The 24,600-nt window shown below is 39.5% G+C and overlaps 1 protein-coding gene across 7 annotated transcripts in view; it reads right to left on the bottom strand.

Moving 5' to 3' along the window:
- INVS (inversin) overlaps positions 1–24,600 on the bottom strand; it is a 158,296-nt gene that overhangs the window by 38,767 nt on the left and 94,929 nt on the right. For 5 of the 7 annotated variants that reach the window (XM_082403825.1, XM_082403822.1, XM_082403823.1 and 2 more), the window contains exons 9-12: positions 23,435–23,590; positions 22,424–22,653; positions 18,486–18,592; positions 10,112–10,324 (exon numbers count right to left, since the gene is read on the bottom strand). In XM_082403825.1, the coding sequence (XP_082259951.1) occupies positions 10,112–10,324; positions 18,486–18,592; positions 22,424–22,653; positions 23,435–23,590 (706 nt within the window). The remainder of the gene's footprint in view (positions 1–10,111; positions 10,325–18,485; positions 18,593–22,423; positions 22,654–23,434; positions 23,591–24,600) is intronic. The other 2 variants (XM_082403826.1, XM_082403828.1) reach the window with 1 other exon arrangement.

Genomic DNA, 24,600 nt, shown 5'->3' with positions numbered 1-24,600 from the left:
GTGCAGTTTAAAGTAGAATAATTAGAGGTATAGTGAAGAGAACCCTGTACTGGGAAGTATAAGAATTCTTCTGGTCCTGCCTCTGCCAGTAACCACAAAAAGACCTTGAATAAGTCACCTTCCTGCCGAAGACTCAGTTTCCCCAGGTCTAACACTCACATGATGGCTAATAATCCTGAATTGATTTAAGGGTCTGTTTGGAATGTCTTTATAAAATCGGGGCTGTGTTATGTAATGAGATGGAGAGATTTCTTTTATCGGAGTAGCTGGTATCAGGGTCCCTCTTAGTGGGGGACCTTGTTTAGACAAATACCTCAGTAAGCTTGGGGACAGGATTGAGGGCTGGTAGAAGGTGAGACCCTCAGGGCCTAGGTGGTGACTGGCTTGGGGATCCAGAAAAGAGGCCTGCTCTGTCAGGACACAAAGAATTTGTTTGTAGCTCCTGACAGGGAGGGAAGAGATGAAAGAACAAGAGAGAAGGGAGGGGGAAGAAAGAGAAGGCGAAAGACTGGGTACTGCGTGGAGCAAGGGCCGGGCAGAGAATCGTCCAGGTGAGGGGACAGAAAAGGACTTTAGATCTGTGATCCGCACACCTTAATGAATGGACTCTCCTGAGATCTTACTAAAACCTAGGTTCTGATTTACTGGGGCTGGGGTGGGGCTCAAGAGTCTGCATTTCTACCAAGCACCCAGGTCATACAGGTGCTACTGGTCCTCTGGCCACACCCTGAGTAGCAAAGCTTAAGAGAATAGGAAAGTCTCGTGTGGCCTGTTAACTATGCCATTAGAGGATATGCAATGTGAGTCTCCTCAATGACACCAGCTTCTCGGAAGGCCTCCCATGCTCATACATGCTTTTTTATAGGCAACCTGACAAGTTGTAGGGCTACGGTCCCAGAAATGGGACCAAGAGCTGAGGCAGAGACCCTAAGCTCCCAAGAAGTCATAGAATTCAGATTTCCATAGACTGTGCAATCTGAAGCAAAGCTTATTTATATCTCAAGGAACAGGAAAGTCCCAGATGACAGATATCTGAGTCACACTTTAATATAAAGCCTTGTCAACTTAACTCCCCACCACATTAAAAAAAAAAAAATTATTTATTTATTTATTTTGGCTGTGCCGGGCCTTAGTTGTGGCACACGGGATCTTCATTGCAGCATGCGGGCTTCTTAGTTGTGGCAATGTGGACTTCTCAGGTTCAGCATGCGGGCTCTGAGTTGCGGCGTGCATGCATGCGGGATCTAGTTCTCCAACCAGGGATCGAACCCTGGCCCCCTGCATTGGGAGTACAGAGTCTTAACCACTGGACCACCAGGGAAGTCCCTTAACTCCCCTTCTGAAGGTCTTTCATCCTGTGTGGTGAAGCCCCTGATCTGGGGTCCAAGCTTGCCTCTCTGATAGGTTCCCACTGAGTGCAATCCCAGAGAAAGTGGTCAGATGGGTCGTGCTGACTGCTGTATAGCTCGAATGTTCTCATTTGACTCTGGCCTTGTTACAGGCTTTGCCAAATGCTGACACTTGTGTGCACTGCGTTGCAGTCGACAGGCGAGCTGGACAGCCTGTCATCTTCAGCGCCTGGGATTCACATGGATGCTAGCAAGTGCCATTTCAATGTGATCTGTCTGTGAGAAGGCTGCTTTTCAGAAGGTGGAAGCATCTGGGTGGCTGAGGTGCTGCTAATTGATCTAACAGCCGTGCTCCTGGCAGGCAGAGGGAGAGCTGCTCTTTTTACGAGCACTGATGAACAGAAGTGCTTTAAGAGAATATATTGGTCCTTCAGACAGACAGGCATGTGGGGTTGCCTGGCTTGGCATTTGCATGGATATCATTGCCATCAAAAGAGGCTTTGAGGTGATAACCTAGACTTTGTTATTTGAGCAGTCATTTCTCCTTCTTTTAGGACACCAAACCCCTTTCCTTTTCAATTCCAAGAAGCCACTGTGCAATCAGCCCCTGGGCAAACCTTGTCACTGAAGACCTTTCTGGGCCTCCCACAAGGGCAGTCACAGGACAAACAGGGGATCTAGCCTTTTAGAGTGATCAAGATGGCCAGTAGGTAAGGGAGCTCTGCCTTCTGAAGACTTTTCTGGAGGGGGAGGTTTGCAAGGGGTTATTTTTTCATTTCAGTGGAACTCAGTAAGCAGATTCGGGAGAAAGAATGTAATCATGAGAATATATAATTACACACTTAGCTGATGAATAGAAGTAAATTAATGTTTTTTAAAAATGGATGCATTTTGCATTAAAAAAATCTTCCAGGTGGCACACAGCCCACAAATGTGCAGATCTCCAGAGCTGTGGTTCTTGATGTAAAAGTAGTGATCACTGAGGAAAAGGGATTAGAACTGGGAATTATGCATAAGCTGCATCCTATTTTATCTGTACTGCTGCCTTGAAACAAAAAGCAACCACACACACACACACACACACACACACACACACACACACACACACACAGAGGATACAGCTCCTCAGAAAAGAATATGATCCCGTGTGTGTTTGTGTGTTTCCCTGGGGGAAAAGGTCCAGAACCACTGCTCACAATGTAAGAACTTGAAGGAATCTCACTTTAATGAGGGCAATGCACTTATTTGGTAGATAAGGAAACTGAGGCAGAGAGCTTAGTGACTTATCCAAGGTTACGTGCTAACAGCTTTCTATACACAGAGCTGAGCTGGAATTCAGCAGCTTTACTTCTTCCTGTAAAATTCATCTCACAAATCATTTTTAAAAATTTTACTCAGTCTTCTTCCATCATTTAAAAAAGTGAATTGGGTCATATGAAGAAAGTGGTAAGACTACATTAAAGTAACCATTAACAGCATTTCAAGCTAGCTTCTAGCATAGCTTTTAGTCCTGAACCCTTAGACTCAATAACTGTCCTAAAATTTAAGTGTTTTTTCCCCAACTAATTTATTACAGAATGTCAAAGATCTTTAATCTTCACGGTAGGCCATCCTATACACTTGACCTATTTTTGTAAAGTTTAGGAAACAAATACAAGAAAAAGAACCAATGTTATTCTACTTTACATGAAAATTTAAAGAGAAAAAAAATCCTGTCCATGACACAGCAAGTAATATTTTAGCAGGAAATTTATTAAGATAGCAGAATCTTAATGTATAAACTAGTCCCACATTTTCCTCACCCTTTTTTTTTTCTATTATCTTAAGGGAAATCAGCCAGACAACAGCTTTTTATGGGCTACCAATTAGTCTGGTTTGTACTGTCTCTTCTAGAGCAATTTTTGCAGCTCCCCAGAGGCTCACAGTATAAAAATGTAAGAAAGCCAATTGGGGATCAGATCTTTGACAATCTCTGCTTTGGGTCCTATGCACCACAGGGTAAAGAGGGTCTCCAAAGGATGGGCTGGAGGAACGGGGCTGTTTCACCCAGGGAAGAAAAGACCCAAGGCATACACTGCTGGTGCAAATCTCTGAAGGGCTGTTGTGGGTCAGAGATATACCCTGGAGCCCTCCCAAGCCAGATCTAAGACTCAAGAATGGGGACTTCTGCAAATGAGAAGCCTAGATAACCACTGCAAAAAAAAAAGGCCAGTAAGAAACCAAGTGATCAAAAGATTGCTTGATGTGCAGAGAACCAGATCAAAGGCAGTAACTTCAAAGACTTGAATGCTCCATGGCTTCAGCATCTCAGCACTGAAGGCGTCTGTCTGCACGATACGGCACAGACCTGCCTCTGGGCCTGGAAAGTTTAAGTCCTAGAAGTTGATGGATTTTTTCCCTACCCCACTATGTGGCTTCCACAGAGAGTTTTAGTTGTCAATTTTTAACAAGAAGAAATTAATTCTGTCAGACACTGCAGAAATAAAGCAGGCTCATTCTCATTCATGAGTATTCAAGTTGCCATTGCCATGAATATAGGACTAAGAGAGGTTTGAGAGATGTGATTAAAATGGTTTCCACAGAAAAGGGAGGTTAAGTTAGTGTGTCCTGCTGTTGTACCGCTTTAACCCAGCTTTGCCCTAGTGCCATCCTTGTTCATCGTCCTGGTGTAGGCTTGGGGCCAACAAGTTTTCTTAACTTTCTCAAGGATTTAGGAGGATACTGGTATGCTCTGCTATGTTAGCTTGGAGAATAATAAGAAGATTTTTATTGAACTATGTTGCAGAACTGATTCTGGTGGCTTGGTACCACTCTCTTAACAATCACTGGAAATGACATGGCACAAATGAAAAAGCATTGAGTTAGAACAAAAGCTGACTTGGGGGCCTGGTGACTTTTGCCACCAACAATTACATGTTGCATATAAGTCAGGAAAAAGCAGCAAGGTTGTTCCATGCTGGCCTATCAGATGGTGCTGGCATCCGGAGAGAGCCTCTAGCATAAGCATGGCTGGAGGGCTGATTCCCCTGAACCAAGCAATGGTAGGAGTCCTGGCTTTGGGTAAGACTGAGATTCATGTGCCAACTCTCTCCCTTACTAGCTGTGTGATTTCAGGCAAGTTAATCTCTCTGTGTTATTTTCCCCTGCATGAAATGGGTTTAAGGATAGCTGCCCTGTCTACTTCATTGGGTTTTGTACAAATTTAATGTACAAGAATTCTGTAAGCTATGAAGTACTATATTAATATAAGTAATCATTATTACTTTTATTAACAGGTAAAGCTGTTAAGCTGCAACTGCATCTGGTTAGAAGTGAAGAAACCTGGGTGTGGTATGAGTGCCTTGCCATCTAAGAGCTACAGGGCTGGGCCTGTTGATATTTTCAGAAAATGCTCATTGTTGAAACCACACAAATCCGTTTTCTGTAGAAGCCATTTAAACCACATCTCTCAAGCCTCTCTTAGGTCTTGTATTCATGGCAAATAGCAACTTGAATGCTCATGGAATGGGAAAGAGGCTGCTTATTGCTACAATGTCTGATAGAATTAATTTCTTGGCAAAACTGGGCAAATACAACTCTCTGGAGAAGCCACATACTGGGGTCTAATGTTCAAGTATATGCAGTGATAAACCTTATTGCTCTTAGGTTTCTTTTTAAAATCATAAACCTGTCAAATGGTAATTTGCTCATGATAAATATGGAGGGAGCTGGAAAACCAAATGCACAAATACAAGTGCCAGTGTGTGTTATGAGGATAAATGGTACATAAATGTGTTTGCTGCCTGAGTAAGGCAAACAAGTTACAGTGATTGGTCCACTTACAGAGACTGAAGGAGACCTCAGAGAGGACCTGGTCCAACCCTTCCATTTGACAGAGGGGGAAACTAAGGCCCAGAATGATGAACGACTTAGGTAAAGTCTTAGACCCACTGTAGAAGCAGTTACTGAACACATATTATTAAATGCTTGCTATATATCAAGGGCTCTAAGGCACTAGAAGTATGGAGGTACATAATATAATCCCTGCTCTCCAGGAATTGACAATCTAGTGGGGAATCAGACCCATACTTCCTGCAGATAGTGAGTTCTAGATGTGATGCATGCTGAAATAGAGATATCTACCCAGAGCTAAGGGACGATGTGGGAGACTAATTAAACTAGAAGAGAAAAAAAGGCTACATAGAAATAATGTCAAAATGAGAAAGGAGGGATGTGAGAAAAGGTTATTTCAGGCAGATGGGAGGGCACGGCTCTCATAGAATCTTTGACTCTGAAGAGATCTGAGAGACCAGCTCTTCATATACTTTTAAACATTCCTTATATATTATCCTGGAGAGATGACAATTCAGTTTCTGCTGGAACATTTCCAGTGAGAGGAAACTGATTACCTCACCAGACAGAAAAGGTTTAGCTCTAACCTTTTCAGGTGGTATTGCATTGTATGTGGGGGTCTGTCAGATTCTGTCTCTTCATTGTCGCTGAAAAACAGGCTTAGTAATATTTGGTCTTTGACTTCCTCTCGAGGGAATGAGAAAATGTCACGCATTTTAGGACCTTTGATTTACAGACTGTTAGAGCTGGGAGGAACCTCAGATATCATTTAGTGCGATTTAAAAAAAAATTCTTTCTATGATTCACGAACCCTCTTACAGAATGTAATAAAAATCCAAAGATCCTCTCCCCCCCCCACCAAATGCACATATGCTCATGACACACAAAATACTGCCTACAGTTTCAGGGCACTCATGGAGCCCCAAAGCTTGTCCTGGACTAAGAAATCTTTTCATTTGACTGACGAGAAGCTGAGGCTCAGGGAAGTGGGAAGGTATGGAGTAGAACCATGGAAGTGGTTCCCCATGGATCAGACCACTGGATGAGCAGAAGACTCAGACCTATGGGTCAACCCTGAAGAAACGCACTGACAAACTGAGCATGTCTGGGGAGCTGGCTGCAAGCGGATCTGCTACAAAGTGAGAAGGAGAGCTGGGGTATGAGTGCGAGGATCATGAGCACCTTCTTTAATTATCTGGAAGTTGGTTTATAGAAAAGGATTTAGACTTTTTCTCTTTTGCTTCAAGGGGCAGCTCAAGATCAAAAGGGAGAAAAGAACTTCTGCCAGACAGAACTGCCCACTAATGAAATGTGCTGCTTGAGAGGCACATACCTTGTCACTTGACTTTTTGAGGACACAGCACAACTTCCCATGCGAGGGACTTTGGCATTACAAGAGTTTGAAGTGGGTGACCCAAACTGGACTTGATTATGTAACTCTAAGAGTCATACTCAGTCTCATACACTAGCCAGAAGGAAGCTCAGGTCTCCCAAGAGCATGGTGGTAAGTGAGGAAGTGGCGAAAGTTCAGGATGGCTGAGGCCTCAAGTGTGAGGGGTGGCAGGGTGGGACTAATGGAGAGAGAAATGAGACTTGGAGATATAAGCGGAAGTCAAATGTTGAAGGGTCTGATGTAGTATCACGGATGGTATTCAAGAATGATGGCCTCCATAGAGCAGTGGGACAGAAGAACCAAAGCAAAGGACATTTCAGAAAGAGGAATTAGCAGAATCAGCGGCAGCAGCACTAGTAGGGAAATCAGGAGGCCAGGGGAGACAGGTTGTGGTGATGAGTTGTAGGTTTCACACAGTGAGCCTGAAGTGACAGTGACAACAGGACATGCACATGGAAATGTCCAATGATCTGACATACTGGCAAGTAACAAGTGGAAATGCCCGGTAGGCAACGGATGATTTGGGATTAGAGTTCCAGGAGCTCAAGATGTGAGAGAGATGAAAGGGTTATCTACAGAGATGAAGTAATTTAAGTTTTCAGAGTAGATATGTTTTCAATGAAAAAAGTACAGCATGAATAGAAGTCTAAGGAGTTAGCCTGCAGTGCTGACCTCAGTGTGGAAATGGTATAATTAAGAAGATGTGAGAAGGGAGAGTTCAGGGACTTAGAGGAGATCTGAGATTAGAGAGTGAAATAAAAACCCGGGAAAAAGGAAGCTTCAAGGAATAAGAGTGATCAACATAAACACAGTCTTATTTTCATGTGCCTTCAACTCTGTGCTTTGGCAGGTAAACTACAGTAACGTGCATTTTGGCAACCTCATAGGAGGTGCAGTATGGGTTGTAAAGTGCTTTTAAATGGATTATAGGTATTTCCTAAATAGTATTTTCTAAAAAAAAAATGACTTAGAAAATATGACTAAAACTTCTCTCTCTCCCAATTTCTCTACCAGTAAAATAGTAATCCCGTTAAGTTCAGTCAGTTTCTTCGACATCCTTACTTTAAGGAAGGTGATTTCTGCCATCGTAACGTGAGAAATAGGGAAAGGTACGTTGAGGCAACATGATGTCCCTGGGCCAATGAGGCAGCAGCAGCAAAGACTGAATTTAACATTCTGATTTCTGTTTCTTAAAACCAAATCTAAAACCAAAATTAAACACTGACTCAGATTTTCAGAAATAACTTTTGAGAAATAAAATTAATACAACTTAAATCAGTTACTTCTCCATTTAAATATTTCTCTTGGAGATCTATGCTACAATATCTGTAGGAGGTGATGGTTAGGAAGTGTAAGAAACTTGTTCACTCCCAATAATGAGGACCAATAAAGGAAAGACTGTGACTGAGAAAAAGTACAGGAAATTTTCAGTTTCGGTAATTTCAATGATTATCACAGTAAGTACAGCTACCATTTAAAAGTGTTTTTAAAAATCAATTTCAGAAACTAAGAATTAAGAATGAAGAGGGCCTATCTTTCACAACACTGAAACTAATCAGGATAACAACTAAAAGGGTAGAAGGTGGGGGTTAGACTAGAAAGATGTCTCCTAAATCTCCTTGTCGGTTCAAACCCTCTGGGCTTGGAGTTACAAAAGGCCATGTTAGGGAAAAAATACTGCAAACCACTACTCTTTTTAAGCATGGCATTATGTGAAACCCCTTCCTCCGTATAGCTCTCCTGATAAATGTATTTTCAGTTCCCAGCGTACACTGACTTGGAACTCTTGGCCCCAGGCATACAGCCTCTGGGCACTATCACTGGCAAAGGAGAGGAAGAGGAGGCTTAGGTCACTAACAATGAAGACAGGGGTTTCCACTGAGCTGGAGGGTGCCTAAAATCAGCTAGTCTAATTTGTCATGTTTTACAGATAGAGAAACTGAGGCCCAGAGAGAGAAATACTGTGTTCAGTTCATCTTAAGTAAATATCAGATGCTGGATTTGAACCCAGGTCTCCTTTTCACTCAACCACAATCCTTCTATTCCACTGGAAAGGGAGTTTGGTGGGGAGGAGAACTCTGGGGCCCCTCTCTCCAGTAACAAAATAGAATGTGTTTGGATCAATATACTCTCTTTTGGGAACATACAAAGTCAGCCATGGTAGCTTTGTAGAGTCCCACCTCATATTCAGGTAGATATGACTTCAAAGTTGGAAAGTGGATTCTCACATATTAAACTTGAGTTTATAGAAACATCAGTAGTCGGAAATACAATATTCCTTCCCTTGCAGAGAATGTTTACTTGCAACTCAGGATAATTTGTCACATGTATTGCCCACTTACAGTTGTCACTCACATGCAGAGAACTTTCATGAGAAGGCTGCAGAAGAGGCACGTAGAGGCTTTAGGTTAATACTGGATTCTTTGGTAAAAGTGAAAAAAGCCTTGTTATGAGAAGAGTGCAAAATAATACTTCCCAAGATATCAACTATTTCAGTAGCTTCAGAGTCGCAGAAAATGATGTGTTTCTGTCAATCTTGTCTTGAAGATTGACAAGATGGTTAGCATTCCAGCTCATAGTGGTATTCAACTTCTTATTAACATAGTTTATCTTGCCTTTTGTTATTATTTTTAACTGTTATTTATTACACTTATGCTTCCTCCTTGTGGGCAAGATATGGTAGGATTCAAGAATTGGAAGGACTCAAGATTTGGAAACATTCAGGAAGTTATCCCTCAAGAATCTGCCTGTCATCTGTATCTTTCTCATCAGAGGTTTCGGTATTACACCTGCTAACGCAATACTCTCTTGCTATTTAAAATACCCAAAACAAGTATCAAAGAAAAGGAAAACCAAGGCATAATCTCGAATCAATTACTTATGGTAAAATAATCACAATGTATAATAGGCAAAAATGACTATTTTGCATATTATATATCATTATCCAAAAAAGTATGAGGTCCTCGAAGCAAGTACTATTTTTTCCTTAGGCTCAAGCCAAGAGTTTTGTATGTGTAGTAAGAATTCAATCAATATTCCTTGAATAAATTACATTACTTAGTACAGATGTGTTAAGGAATAGGTGGGGGAAAGCAAATTATTTATGCAAGTTGGTTGCTTCAATCAAATCAAAACTAGACTTAGTCTAGCGAAAGTAGGCTAGATATTGGCATGAGCTTCTTTTGGAAAGGTAGGAAAGGTGAGAGGACCAGTTATCCCTTCGTAGCTTACTGCAGGTAGCACCCCCATCCCCCAACTCCTTGCCATGGGTGGGTGTGACGGTGATTGGTTCCAGAGTTAGAAGGTCAAGGACTAACCTAGAGGAACAGCCACCAAGTAGAGATTAGGCCATTATCCTTCCTGTTAGCCTCAGTCCTCTGAAGGGCTGGTGAGCAGAAGGGGGAAGGTGACATGGGTACAAGGATCACAGGGATTTCAGATTCCCTCCTGATTCTCTCTCCTGGCCACTCCCACCACCGTGCCCCATTCCACGCTGACTCTGAGTTGTGAGAACACAGTCCCTAGATCTCATACTTACTTGGCAGCAGCATCTTTTCTCAACTGTTCATGCTTCATGAGGAGATTTTTCCGGTCTCGGAAAGCTTTTCTGACCTTGTACCCTTTGTAGACAGCCTGGATTTTGAAGGCGGCGATGTCCTGTATGGCTGCGATGGACAGGGCGCCGTGCTCCAACATGAACTGGATCACTTCATGGCGCTCACCAAGCAAAGCGTAATCGAGGGGCGTGTACCTGAAGCAGGGAGATTTTTTTTTAAGTGTCAGAATGTAGTTCAGGGCACAGTTAAACTGGCAATATTACGCAGCAGAAGGAAAACTCATTCTAAGATGTGGAAATGTTCCTCAGGCAAAGCTATCTTCTGTACTCCAGGACTGTTCCTTTCTTCTCTGATGCACACAAAACAAGGGTGAAGCTGGGGTCAGGTGCTTTGTGCTGTTGACCATGTCTATTCCTCAGTTTTGCTAACTTGCTCACAAATCAGAACACATGATCACTTTTCTTCTTCCCCATGTTCCAAGTAATTCCTTGCTCCTATCTGGAAAAAGCACTGCAAATAATATTCTGTGAGATTCATAAGTTAGAGCCTGTGATTACTGATAGTTAATGCTTATGAAATGAAAAATATACCTCCAAATGGAGAGATTTAGTCTATGATAAAGATGGCCCTTTAAATCACCACAGTAAGGATGGATTATTAAATAGAGTTGGGACAACTGGGCAACCGTCTGGAAAAAAAAAGATTCTTACATCACATTTCACTCCAAAATGGATGAAGCAAAGATCTAAATATTAAAAAGAAAAAAAGAAATCATGAAAGTACTAGAAGAAATCATGGAAGATTTTTTAAAATATTGGAGTGAAAAGTTTTTTCCAAAAAAAGATACAAAAATTTAGAAACCTTAAGATTGATAAATCCAACTACATAAAAATAACAAATATTTATAAGGCAAAAACACCAATAACAAAGATAAAAGATAGTTCTTCAAACAGGAAATACTAGTGGCTCCTAACATATAAAAATATGTTCAACCTCACTCATTTAAGAGAAATACAATTTAAGACTAATATGAGTGAGCACTTTAACCTAATGATCAGCTTAGCAAAGATCAGAAAGTTTAATAACACACTCTGCTGGCGAGGGTGGAGGGAGACAGGCTCTCCAAACGCTACCTTAATCCTTAAGGCGACACTTTGGCATGATATACAGGAATTATTCATGATATGCCCTTGACACAGCCATTTCACTTACAGGCATTTATCCTACAGATCTGCTCTCCTGTGTGAAATGCTGTATGTACGAGGATATTCATAGAAGCACAGAAACAACCTCAATTCCATCAACAGAGGACTGGCTAAATAAAGTACAGGCCATCCATGTAATAAAGTTACCTGCATAATGCGGCCATTATTGTGGTATATGCATATATAAGGAACAATTTCCAGGATGACTTGTTCAATGAAGGGAAAGAGAAAAAAATAAGAAACAGAGCACTATTATGGTGTGCTCCACTGATATAAAAAGAACACATCCCTGTGTGCTTATCTATGTAAAATATATCTCTAGAAGTTTCCCAAGAAACTGGTGACAGTGATGTCTCTGGGGAGGAAGCTAGTTGTCTCAGAGACGGGGGTAAGTGGGACACTTAGTTTTACTAAATGCCCTTAAATTTTGTACAGTGTGCATACCTTTTTGATAAATATATTATTTAGAAAAGATGGGTATTAGTGTCATATAGTTACGTATTTGAATCTCAACTGACTACTTTCTAGATGTGTGATTTTAGGCAGATTCCTTTAAAAAATATATCTTCTCTTGGGACTTCTCTGGTGGTGCAGTGGTTAAGAATCTGCCTGTCAACACAGGGGACATGGATTCGAGCCCTGGTCCAGGAAGATCCCACATGCTGCGGAGCAACTAAGCCCATGCGCCACAACTACTGAGCCTGCGCTCTAGAGCCCGCGAGCCACAACTACTGAGCCCGCGAGCCACAACTACTGAGCCCACGTGCCACAACTACTGAAGCCCGCGCACCTATAGCCTGTGCTTCGCAACAAGAGAAGCCACTGCAATGAGAAGCCCGCTTACTGCAACAAAGAGTAGCCCCGATCGCTGCAACTAGAGAAAGCCCACGTGCAGCAATGAAGACCCAATGCAGCAAAAAAAGAAAAAAAAAAAAATCTTCTCTACTTTTGGAAATATAAAACAAATTGGATAAATACACAGAAGAAAGTAAGTCATCTATACTCCCACACTCAGAATTAACCACTGTTAATATCTTTGCAAGTATGCTTTCCTTTTTTAAAGAAAAATGATTACTTTGTAAAAATGACACATAGTTTAAGAATTCAAACAATGCAGAAAGTACAAAAATTTGAAGTAAACACCCCAAATTCTACCATCCAACAATGGTAATGATGGTTGTCACTTCCTAACTAACTTACTTGGTGTTTCTAAGCCACGCTTTTCCTAATCACAGACTTGGCATGAAGAGAGAATGAAATAACCAATGTGAGGAAGACAGCAGTGTGCCTGGCAAGAAGGAAGCAGTTCATAAAAGTCAGCTGTGATTGTTGATATTACAGGACATACACTGCAGCACAGCTGGTGATAGCACAGTCACTTATCACTAATATTATTTGCATAGGACTGAAACTAGTACTTATGACTACTGAAAAACCACCCGATCGGATCCCTCTGGGTGACTGTTGCTGAGTTAGTGGGTTAGAGGTGTTGGGAGGAAATAATCAGTTGATTGGTGAGGTGGAAAAATGATGATTATATGGATGCATGATTAGACACAGAAAATCTCCAATTATTATAGAAAAGAAACTTGCTCTTCAAAACTCACCTAACAGTCACAGTAAGATATAAAAGGAAGAGGTTTTCAGTAAAAGCAAAGGGTGATTTGATCACTTTAGTAAGGAAACTATAAATTCAGAAGGAAGTCCTAAATGCTAAAATTAAGGAACCTCCATTTTAGGACAGCTTGATCTGCCACTACTGTTCAGAAACCAGAAGGCCATAAAGTAGAGGTGCTTATATAAACTTTAAAACATTATTTATATGTAAATAGCATTTTGTAAATTCAGAAGAACTTTTACAAATTTCACTATATAGTCTATCAATAAAATGCCTTTCAGGGGCTTCCCTGGTGGCACGGTGGATAAGAATTGACCTGCCGATGCAGAGGACACAGGTTCGATCCCTGGTCTGGGAAGATCCCACATGCCACGGAGCAACTAAGCCTGTGCACCACAACTAGTGAGCCTGTGCGCCACAACTACTGAAGCCCGCATGCCTAGAGCCCGTGCTCCACAACAAGACAAGCCACCACAATGAGAAGCCTGCTCACCGTAATGAAGAGTAGCCCCCGCTCACTGCAACTAGAGAAAGCCCGTGTGCGGCAACAAAGACCCAACACAGCCAAAAAAAAAAAAAAAAAATGCCTTTCATGACTGTACTTTCCCCAATAGAAAAAAATCATCAGAGTCATAGAACCACACAAGAGTAGAACTGAATTGAATTTCAGAGGTTTAGTTTAACACCTTCATTTCATAAATGAATAAACAGATTCAGAAAGATTAAGCAACTTACTGAAGGTTAAGTTACTAGTTACCTGCAAAATCTAGATGACTAAAATCACGTGACCCCCTGTTCAGTAATCCTTCCATAATTCATCTATCAATTATTGAATATATATGTCTCCTATAGAATGAAACTGCTTCTAAATCAACATGCAAATAACATATGTATTTTTAGTAAGCTTGATCATTTTTTCTATAATTACTAATATATAGTGTCTTTCACATAGTATACAAACAGTATTATCAAAATACGGCTTATGAAAATGAGGCCCAAATTATGCATTTACTTACAAATATGACAAAAAGAAATGACATGGGCATAATATACCCTAAAGAATGCTGAACTGGAAGTCAGCAGACCTGTGTGACCCTGGGCATTCTCTTCACTTCTCTGAGCTTCTATTTCCTCATCTGTAAAAGGTGAAAGGAAGGGGAGAAGAAGAACTAGATCTCTCAGGCTGCTTGTGGATGGAAAGTTGCATTTCAAATATGTTAAATATTTTTATTACAAAAAAATTATATTTTTATTATGAGAAAATTCAAGCACAAACAAAAGAGAATAGCATAATAATGCTTTATATTCTCATTACCCAAATTTAATAATTAGCAAAACTTTTGCCATATTTGCTTCATCTATCCCCTTCCTTTTTATTTTTGCTCAAGTATTTTAAAGCAAATTCCAGGGAAATTCCCTGGCGGACATGGTGCTTTCACTGCCAGATCCTGCAAGCCGAGCAGCGTGGCAAATAAATAAATAAATAAGCAAACAAATAAATAAATAAAGCAAATCCCAGAGCTCCTATCATTTAATCTCTCTGCATTTTAGATTCATCTATAAACAATGTGAACATAACCACAATGTCATTGTATTAACAAAATTAACAGGAATTCCTTAGTAAGATCTAATGCCCACTCTAAATACATGTTCTGATTTTCTCAAAAATGTCTTTTTTTTTTTTTTTTTAACAATTGGTTTATTCAAATTACAACTCTCAGTCAATTTTTGATTCAGGGAGATACAATCCAAATATCTAGCAAGGTTTAAGATTGACATCTATGCCTAGTGTTTAAGCAACTGACCATATTGTGATTATTACGATTGAATTTTTCTTCATCCCAGACTCAATTTAGAAACATTCTAGTGCTGTGAATACTCCCGTCTATGTTAGAGTATGGCTGTCAGATAGTTATTGACTGAAAATCAGCAGTAGTTGGCAAAAATTATGTCTATACAGTGCACATCAAGTGGTTTGTGTCAATGCATGTGAAGTAAAAATTAGCACTACATTGATGGTAACCAGTCAAGAAACAATGTAGATAAAGACAAGAGACAAGATTCAACTGGACTTGCCATGTGGGAATGGTCTGATGGAATGAGTAGAATGCCTAAACTGGAATGTCAATAAACATAAAAGGCAGTGCCAAGTCCCGACATTTGTACATCAAGGTGCATGGCTGATGAAACATTAAAGGAGACTGGGATATTGCCACTGTCTCTTTTTATCTGTAGACTGGCAAGTACACTTAGGAGGATCTTTCCTTTGGTCTTTTGGTCTGTAATTAACATGTTTACTCCAGCAGGCAGTAAGCACCTTAATTCACATGTCTATTTAGGTCTGAAATTCAAGGGTTAGCATATAAATGGAAATTGAATTACAAAATATTACTTTTTTTTATTGTTTCCTAAAAAATAGCAGTCAGGCAGTGAACACTGTTATAGAATACATCCTTATCTTTCCCTTTTGTTTTTTCAGGATTTCAAAGGGAGAAACCTTCAGCACCCTCACATATCTGTTTTAATGTCAAAACCTCAGCCTTGAGGATTTCACTTGGCTTTCCAGTTTCCTTAAATGTCCAAATGCCTAAATCTTCAAGTCTTTTTTTGTTTTGCAATTGTCATTTGACTATAATAGAGACAGTGAGTTCTTTATATAATTGTTACCAAGTCCAAGCTTGCTCTGCTTGCCACACGGCAGGCCAATGAATCGGAGACAAGGTGTTGAGGCAAGGAATACTTTATTTGGAAAGCCGGCAGACCGAGAAGATGGCAGACTAGTGTCTCTGCAAAACCATCTTATCTGGGTCTGGATGCCAGTTTCTTTTACAGAATCAGAGAGGAAGAGGCAGTGAGGAAGTAAAATAAAAGGGCAACCAGTCTTGCAAAACATCTCCTGGAATGGCCAGCCTCGGTGAGGGCATGTGTTGGTTTCTTTTTTCTTGCAGCCATTCATAGGTGGGCAGCGTTCCCTGAGGCAGGCCATTATGTATGATTATAGTAACAAAAGGAACGAAAAGCAAAGGTTAAAGTCAAAGAAACAGATCCAATGTGGAGTCCGATTTAGCTCTTCCCTGTTACAGATCACTCCCAAAGTAAGGCATACTAATCTGCTTTATCTAAGTCTGCACATGGTCTAAGAATTCCACATAAGTTTCTAAGGCTGGTATGAAGCAGGGTGATGTTACTAGGAGCCTGAAAACACCGATCTGACAACTCAACAGTTATTTACTGAGCATCTACTTCATGAAAGGCACTGTGAGCAATACAGAGATGACCATGATCTTCAGTAGTTCTCCATTAATAGGGAAGACAGATTACATAAAATCATAATATAATGTGAAATGTGCCAAATGCTGTAAAGATTCACAGTGTAGGGAGAACACAGTTTGGGACACATGAATGTGGGACAGAACAATCTTCTTGGACGAGACTGCATTTGAACAGGGGAATGACATGATTAACAATTATATTAGCGATATGATTTAGAAAGGCTACTTTGGAAGGTGACGAATTGAAGGAGGGAAAGATCAAAAGAAGGAAAACAAGTAAGGCACTGCGATAATCCCAGAAAGAGTCAAAGAGGGCAAGATCTAGACAATGGTGCTGGTAATGAAGTGGAGAGGACAGTGTGAACCAAGGAGGGGTGCTGAGTCTGAAATAGAGATTGAGAACTCACCAGCACCCAAGTGAGTGTGGAAGCCTCGGTGGTTGGTCAGGTCGCCAAAGGAGATAGGCTGAGAGAAGAGATCCAGTCCTTGAAGACTGTTTATATTTAAAAAGTAAAAAATGGAACAGAAGCCAAAGAAATGGAGAAGGCTCATGATTAGAAGAGAATTGGGGGACTTCCCTGGTCGTGCAATGGTTAAGAATCCACCTGCCAATGCAGGGGACACAGGTTCAAGCCCTGGTCCGGGAAGATCCCACATGCTGTGGAGCAACTAAGCCCGTGTGCCACAACTACTGAGCCTGCGCTCTAGAGCCAACGAGCCACAACTACTGAGCCCGTGTGCCACAACTACTGAAGCCCCTGTGCTCTGGGGCCCACGTGCCGCAACTACTGAAGCCCGCGTGCCTAGAGCCTGTGCTCTGCAACAAGAGAAGCCACCGCAATGAGAAGCCCGCACACCGCAACGAAGAGTAGCCCCCACTTGCCACAACTAGAGAAAAGCCCACGCACAGCAACGAAGACCCAAAGCAGCCAAAAATAATAATAATAATAATAATAATAAAAGAAGAGAACTGGAGAAATTCCTGGGTGTTCCAGTGATTAGGACTCTGTGCTTCTACTGCAGGGTTTGATCCCTGGTCGGGGATCCCGCAAACTGTGAGGCACGGCCAAAATAAATAAATAAATAAAATAAAAGAAGAAAATATACTGTCACAGAAGCTTAGAGAAGATATAGGCTCAATAAGGTAAAGAAGAGGAGGCAATAGAAAGGAGATAAAGAAAGGCCAGTGAGGGTGGGCAGAGAAGACATCATGAAGACATCATGTGATTTATCAACTAGGAATTTGTCAGTGACCATTCAGACACAGATTTCAGTCTAAATGTGATGATGAAGAAATGGAGGCAGTGAAGACAGTGTGAGAGAAGGCAAAGAAGACAAACTTCAGAAGAAAGAGAACTGGAAAATAACAGATGGAGGTATAACTAATGGGGAAAGGTTCTGAAAGAAGTGGGAAAGATGAAGTCCCCATGTTTCCTCCGAGACAACACAGGCCTAGAGAAAGCCTCTTTCCTACAGAGTTTCCCATCTCCTGATAGAAAGAGCTGGTGGTGACCAAGAGTGCGGGGATGGTGTCACTGCAGGGCCATTTTAGTGACAGCACCCATGAACAATGAAAACTAAAGCACAGACCTGGGCTGGGGGCACTCAGGTATGGAAATCTGATTACCATCTTATTCGTTACCTACAAATTACTAGAATCTTCCTAGATCCAAGACCATCAAGAAACTCTCTTGCTTAGACTTCACACTATGTCTAGTCCCTTTTATTGGGCTTGGGTTCTTGGACAACAACTCCAGCCTAAATCTGTGGATCTCATATTATTCAAGAAATCTGTATTTAAATTAAAATCCCAAACTTTCATCTCAGTTTCTCCTTATTTTTTCATGCTGCATGGTGGCACCTCTGTCCACTAACTGATAATATCCTCTTCATCAAGAGAAACTTCTTGAATATATAACACATTCCACTGGCCTAACCGAATTCCTAGTCCTGGTCAGTCAGGACTCCCCTGACTTGATGCTACTAGCCAAAAGCCAGAAGCCCTAATTTCTTCATCTGGAAAATGTGAGCTTGCCCTAGGTAATATCTAAAGTTCTGAATAGCTTTAAAATCCCATGATTCTAAATCAACACTGCATGGAACTTTTGTTCTTTTCTTCTGGTTCAGGATTTCTTAGTGTAGTGTTTCCTTATGAATATACTTATTATTTCTGAATCAATATCTAAACTTGAGATTTTTTAAAATATGGCAGAAAGGATGTGAGATGAACAACAATATATTCCTTTTATCAATGGCTTACCTCTCTTCATTGTTTTCCATCTGATTAGGGAAAGCAGCAAAGTCCAGTAGTAATTTAATGGCATCAAGGTATCCATTGTTACAGGACCAGTGCAAAGCTGTCCTTCCCTACAAGCATAAAGAAAAATCAAGTACATCTGGTGTCGGTATTTTTGGACACATATATTATGCTGACTCAAATATATAAACACTTCTCTCAAATTGCTTAATTACAAAAAGAGAAAATATTAAGTATACAGTGAAGAAAATGGACTGTATCTTAACGAAATGATCAAAATTAATACTATGTTAAGAGGCATCACATGTCTCCAGAAGTGATACCCTGAGAAGAATTCGATATCACTTATGCAATATTCCAACCCAAAACGTAAAACTTGACTCTAATTATGATGAATCATTAGGCAAACTCAAATTGAGTGAAATTCTATAAAATAAATGGCCTGTATTCTTATAACATTTCAATGTCATGAAAGATAAAAAAGGCTTGAAGCATTGTTAGAGATAAAAAGGAATACTTCATAGTGTTAAAGGAGTCAAAGAGGAAGGTATCACAATCCTAAATCTATATGCACGTAACAGCACAGCTTCTAAATATACAGGATTAAAATTGACAAAATTGAAAGGGGAGATAGTCATATCCATAATCACAGTGGGAGATTTTAACCCATCTTTACAATAGTTGATAGAACAAATAGATAAAAAAGCAGTAAAGATATAGAAGGCATGAACAATACAATGTAAAATTTGAACTAAGTGATATGTATATAAAACATTGCATCGAACAATGACAAAATTAGTACCCTTTTCAAGTGTACATAGAACATTTATCAAAATCAACGATGTGTGGGGACATAAAGAAAGCCTCAAAAGCTTTTGAAAGATTAAAATAGTTTAGAGTATGTTATTTAACTACAGTAAAATTTAAGCTACAAATCAGTGTGGTAGGTAGAATAAGGAACTCCCTTGCAAAGATGTCTACATCCTAATCTCTGGAATCTGTAACTATGTCATATTAAATGGAAAGGGGGAATTAAGGTTGTAGATGGAATTAAGGTTACTAATCAGCTCACTCTGAGTTGTGGAGATTATCCTGGATTATCCAGGTGGGCCCAATATAACCACAAGGGTCCTTATAAGTAAGTGACAGAGAGAGGCAGAAGGTGAATGTCAGAGTGATGTAGCGTGAGCGAGACTCAGCCAGTCACTGCTAGCTGTGAGGAATGCAGCCATAAGCCACAGAATGTGGGCAGCATCTAGAAGTTGGAAAAGTCAAGGAAGCAGATTCTCTCCTAGACCCTCCAAAGAGAATGAAGTCCTGCCAACACCTTGGTTTTTAGGACATTTTGGACTTCTGACTTCCAGAACAGTAAGATAATAAATTTGTGTTGTTCTAAGACACTAAAAGTTTCTGGTAATTTGTTATAGCAGCAATAGGAAACCAATATAATCAATAACAAAAAGATAATGAGAAAATGCCCAACTGCCTGGAAATTAAACAATACACTTCTAAATAATCTATGGGTCAAATAATAAATCAAAATGGAAATCAGAGAGTGTTTGAGTTGAATGATAGTGATCGTACAATTTATCCAAATTTGTAAGATGCAGCTAAAGCATGCTTAGAATAAGAAACATGCTTAAATACATATATTGAAAAAAAATATTGAAAAAAATCAATGATTTAAACTTTCATCAAAAGAATCTTTTAAAAAATATTAAATCAAATCTGATGGAAGTAGATGGCAGGAAGTAATAAAGATAAGAGTAAATACCAATGAAATAGTGAAAAACATAAAATATAGAGAATAAAAAAAGACTGGAGTCCTTTGAAGAGACGAATAAGTAAGACTGAAATTTTTTAAAGAAAGGAAAAGAGAAAACATGTATTACCAATGTATGGAATGAATAAGAGGAAATCATTACAGGTCTTACAGACATAAAATAGAAAAGAGAATGTTATGATGAACTCTATGTGAATACATTTGACATTTTTAATAAAATGGATAAATTTCTCAAAAAAATGCAACTTACCAAAGCTGAACGGAAAATGATTAGAAAATCTGAATTGTCTTTTAATTATTAATGAAGCTGAATCAGTTATTAACAACCTTTGCACAAAGAAAACCCCTAGACCAGATGACTTCAGCAGGGAATTCTTCCAAACATTTAAGGAAGAATTTAACACAATCTTACACAAATTCTTTAGGAGAATAAGAAAAGTGGGACTACTCCCTAACTCTTTTTATAAGGTCAATGTAACCTTGCTACCAAAACCTGACAATACAAGAAAGGAAAATTATAGGTCAATCTCTCTCATGAACATAAATGCAAAAATCTTATAATATTAGCAAACAAAAATCCATCAATACATATATTTCAAAAATATATCATAAGTAGGACAATGTAATCAATGTAATGCACCACATTAATAGCAAAGAGTAGAAAAAATAACATAATCATGTTGATAGATGCAGATACAGTATCTGATGAAAATTAAACAGCTAGTTGTGATTTAGAAGAACCCTTAGCAACCAAAAATATAAGAGAACCTATAGCAAACATCATATTCAATGGTGAAATATTTAAAGCTTTCCCCTGAGAAGCCAGAATGACTTAAGGATGTCAGCTATCACCAGTTCTATTCAACATTGCATTGGCGGTCCTAGCTAGTTCAATAAGGCAAGACAAAGAAATGAAAGCCATAAGAATTGGAAAGAAAGAAATAAAAATGTTATTGTTCACAGATAGCATGATTGTTTATTTGGATAGTCCAAAACAATACACATGAAAACTAACAGAAGTGGGAAGTAGCTTACATAAGTAATATAAGTAATATACTACTTATGTATGAACTTGTAAAAAAAATGTAAAAGGTACAACAAAGTATAAAAGATGCATTTCTAATAACATTGGTATAGGGACCATATTTTACACATTTTTCATTATGTTACTTTCACATATAGTAACAATCTTGATAAATACTTATTCAATGAATTAATAGGGAATATATTTTCTGACTTGGAAAACATAATATGCTAGTATTTTTAAAGAGTTAAAGTAAGTAAACTAGCAAAATATGTCAATATTGGCTAAATTGAGAGAAATCAATACACTGCTACATAGCTGAGGGAAGCATAGATTAACCTGCATGTTTTAATAATTGGTGTGACAGTATATATCAGAGCCTATTCACATTCATATACCATTCATTACTTTGATTCAAAAATCTCACTTACGTGAAATTATTCTAAGAGAATAACACAAAAGGAAAAAGTTAAATGCACAAAGATGATTAATGCAACATGTTCTATAAATAATGAAAAAGTATCCAGCAATAGTAAGTTACTGATTTAATTCTAAAGTCTAGGTTACAGGCATAGCTTGGACCTGACTCCCCCCAATACTACCACCACTGTTGTCACCTTGGGGTAATTATTTAAGCTCCATGAGCTTCAATTTCTTCCTCTGTAAAACGGGGATGATAATATAACTTCTTTATAGACTTGCTGTGAGGAGTGAATGAGTTATTTAACAGAAAGCTCTTAGAACTTTGGAATATTAAGCATCCATGGTTATGAAAAAAATTATATACCGATTGAAAAAGTACTGGTGATCATTTTGAGGGAGCAAAACAAAATGTGGTTTGTAAAATCATATGATATATATATTTATATACCTATATACATATGCCATGTATATATATTTTATAAAAGTTATCAAACCATTCCCGTTCTATATGATGACTTTGTTAAATTATATACGGATATATAGGCAAGGACTAGGAGAGAACATGGACAAATACAAATCACTTTTAATTAACAGATTTGTGAGTGATCTCTTCACTTGGTAAATTGTTGTCTTCCTTAACTTTAGTTAACAAAGAAGCAATGCTCCAAACACTCTGGAGCAGACAATATAAAAAAGACCTAGAATTTCTACCTCTTTGTCTTGAATGTTAGGGTCTGCGTTATTTTCCATGAGCACGGCCATGCAGTTGATATATCCCCCATATGCAGCGCACTGCAGTGGGGTTCTTCCTGCATAATCCTGCACATTTGGGTTGATCTTATTTTCTATCAATATCTGGCAGACATCAGCATTTCCTCCCAGCGCTGCCCAGTGTAGAAGAGAATGTCCATCTTGGTCGACTAGATCTACCCTTGCTCCACCTGAAAAAGCAAAAATATAATGAAAATGTCTAATACAGAGAGCATTTATCAAAAAGAAGTTTAAAAAATATAACAACAGTCCTTTAAACGCTTTACTCTTAGCAAAAAGCTTTCATGTATATCATCTACTTCAGATTTTTACAATAAGCCTGTGAGCTGGTCAGGGTAGGACTCCTTCCGCTTTTACATAAGGTGAAACTGAGGATCAGGCAGGTGCAGTGACTTTTCACAAATCGAACAGCTACTAACAGGTGGAGCTAGCAGTGAACCTTGAGTTTCCTGATGCCAGGCTCTTCCCTCCATCCTCCTACCCAGGCAGCTCTCTGCCATGTAAAGCTATATTTCAAAAGGCAAATGCAGGGGCTTCCCTGGTGGTGCAGTGGTTGAGAATCCGCCTGCCAATGCAGGGGACATGGGTTCGAGCCCTGATCTGGGAAGATCCCACATGCCGTGGAGCAACTAAGCCCGTGCGCCACAACTACTGAGCCTGTGCTCTAGAGCCCGCGAGCCACAACTAGTGAAGCCTGTGCGCCTAGAGCCTGTGCTCTGCAACAAGAGAAGCCACTGCAATGAGAAGCTCGCACACCACAACAAAGAGTAGCCCCCGCTCGCCACAACTAGAGAAAGCCTGCGCGCAGCAATAAAGACCCAACGCAGCCATAAATAAATAAATAAATAAATAAATAAATAAATAAATAAATAAAATCTATTAAAAAAAAGGTGAATGCAAGAAATCCTACCTTTTGAGAGTGACTTGTTAGGAGCACTCTTAATAACTAACCTTTGATGAGTGTCTGAATCACATCTTTGTGTCCCATCTCACAGGCTCGGAAAAGTGGAGTATGTTTCATGACATCAGTAGCATCTACTTGAGCATTATTTTCCAATAATAACTTCACGGTGCTGACATGGCCAGAAAGGGCAGCAGCATGTAAAGCTAAAAAGGGAGCGAAAGAAAGTGAAGAACTTCCAAATAACAGTTTTACCTTTTTATTATCCTAACTATGTGTCTTCACTTTTGATTTTCTCATCATTTTGGCTAAATGCAATTTAATCTTCAGGATTCTCTATTTTTTAACTTTTATAGATTTCTATCTTCCTTTCTATTCATATGTATTACTCACACTTTTCCCCTTTCCTTCTACCTTTCTCATCTCACTGTTTTCTTCCTTTCCATCCTGTTGGTCTGAAATGGTCTCCTCTTCTCAGTTACTAGTTTATTATCTTTTCCTCTTTCTAAGAGGGTAAGAGAACAAAAAATGACAAAGAGAAATGATTTAAATGATGCAGGCAATTCTGCCCACAAACCCACTCAATTAGTATATGTCCCTGAGGGGTTGTGTGACGGGACCTTCAATCTACTGTTCCTTCAGTTGGTTTCCTGTGCTATTCCTGCAGTTGGTCTGTGTACCCACATGGTACTGAGAGTATGTGTATCTTACTGCACTGAGTGCATTTTTCATACAACATGACTCCAAATGCAAGCCAGCTATTTCCTCAGGGCCCAATTTCAAAAACAGCAATTCATTTCAAGACTGGAGAAAAAAGTGAGATGGAATGTAGTCTCCTCTCTGGTAAGGGGTTTGAAAGAGTAACTTTGACTATGTGTGAGTTTCATGTTACGCTGATCCCTGTCTACATTATACCACTCTAGTGCTTATGTCATCACTCTTTAGATTACTCTTTAAATTCTATTTAATTCATCACTCTCTAAATTCTGAACTTTTCAGGATAACTGTCTAGAGGCCTGGGCCAATTCTTTCTAAGGATTATGGCTCTATACTGCCTAGGATAATATTTCTTTCATAAAGTGTGATCCATGGACCAAACCTGGGATGCCTATGAAATGCAGATTCCTGGGGATTTGTTGAGAAGCTATTGCGGACTGGGTACTAATATAATGCTGGGAATTCAGCAGGGAACAAGACAGCTAAGGTTATATTCTCA

This window comes from Balaenoptera borealis (genome assembly GCF_965194805.1).
Source record: "Balaenoptera borealis genome assembly, chromosome: 8".
Taxonomy (NCBI): domain Eukaryota; kingdom Metazoa; phylum Chordata; class Mammalia; order Artiodactyla; family Balaenopteridae; genus Balaenoptera; species Balaenoptera borealis.
The sequence above is the reverse complement of the archived record's forward strand: the minus strand, read 5'-3'. Positions and strand labels throughout refer to the sequence as shown.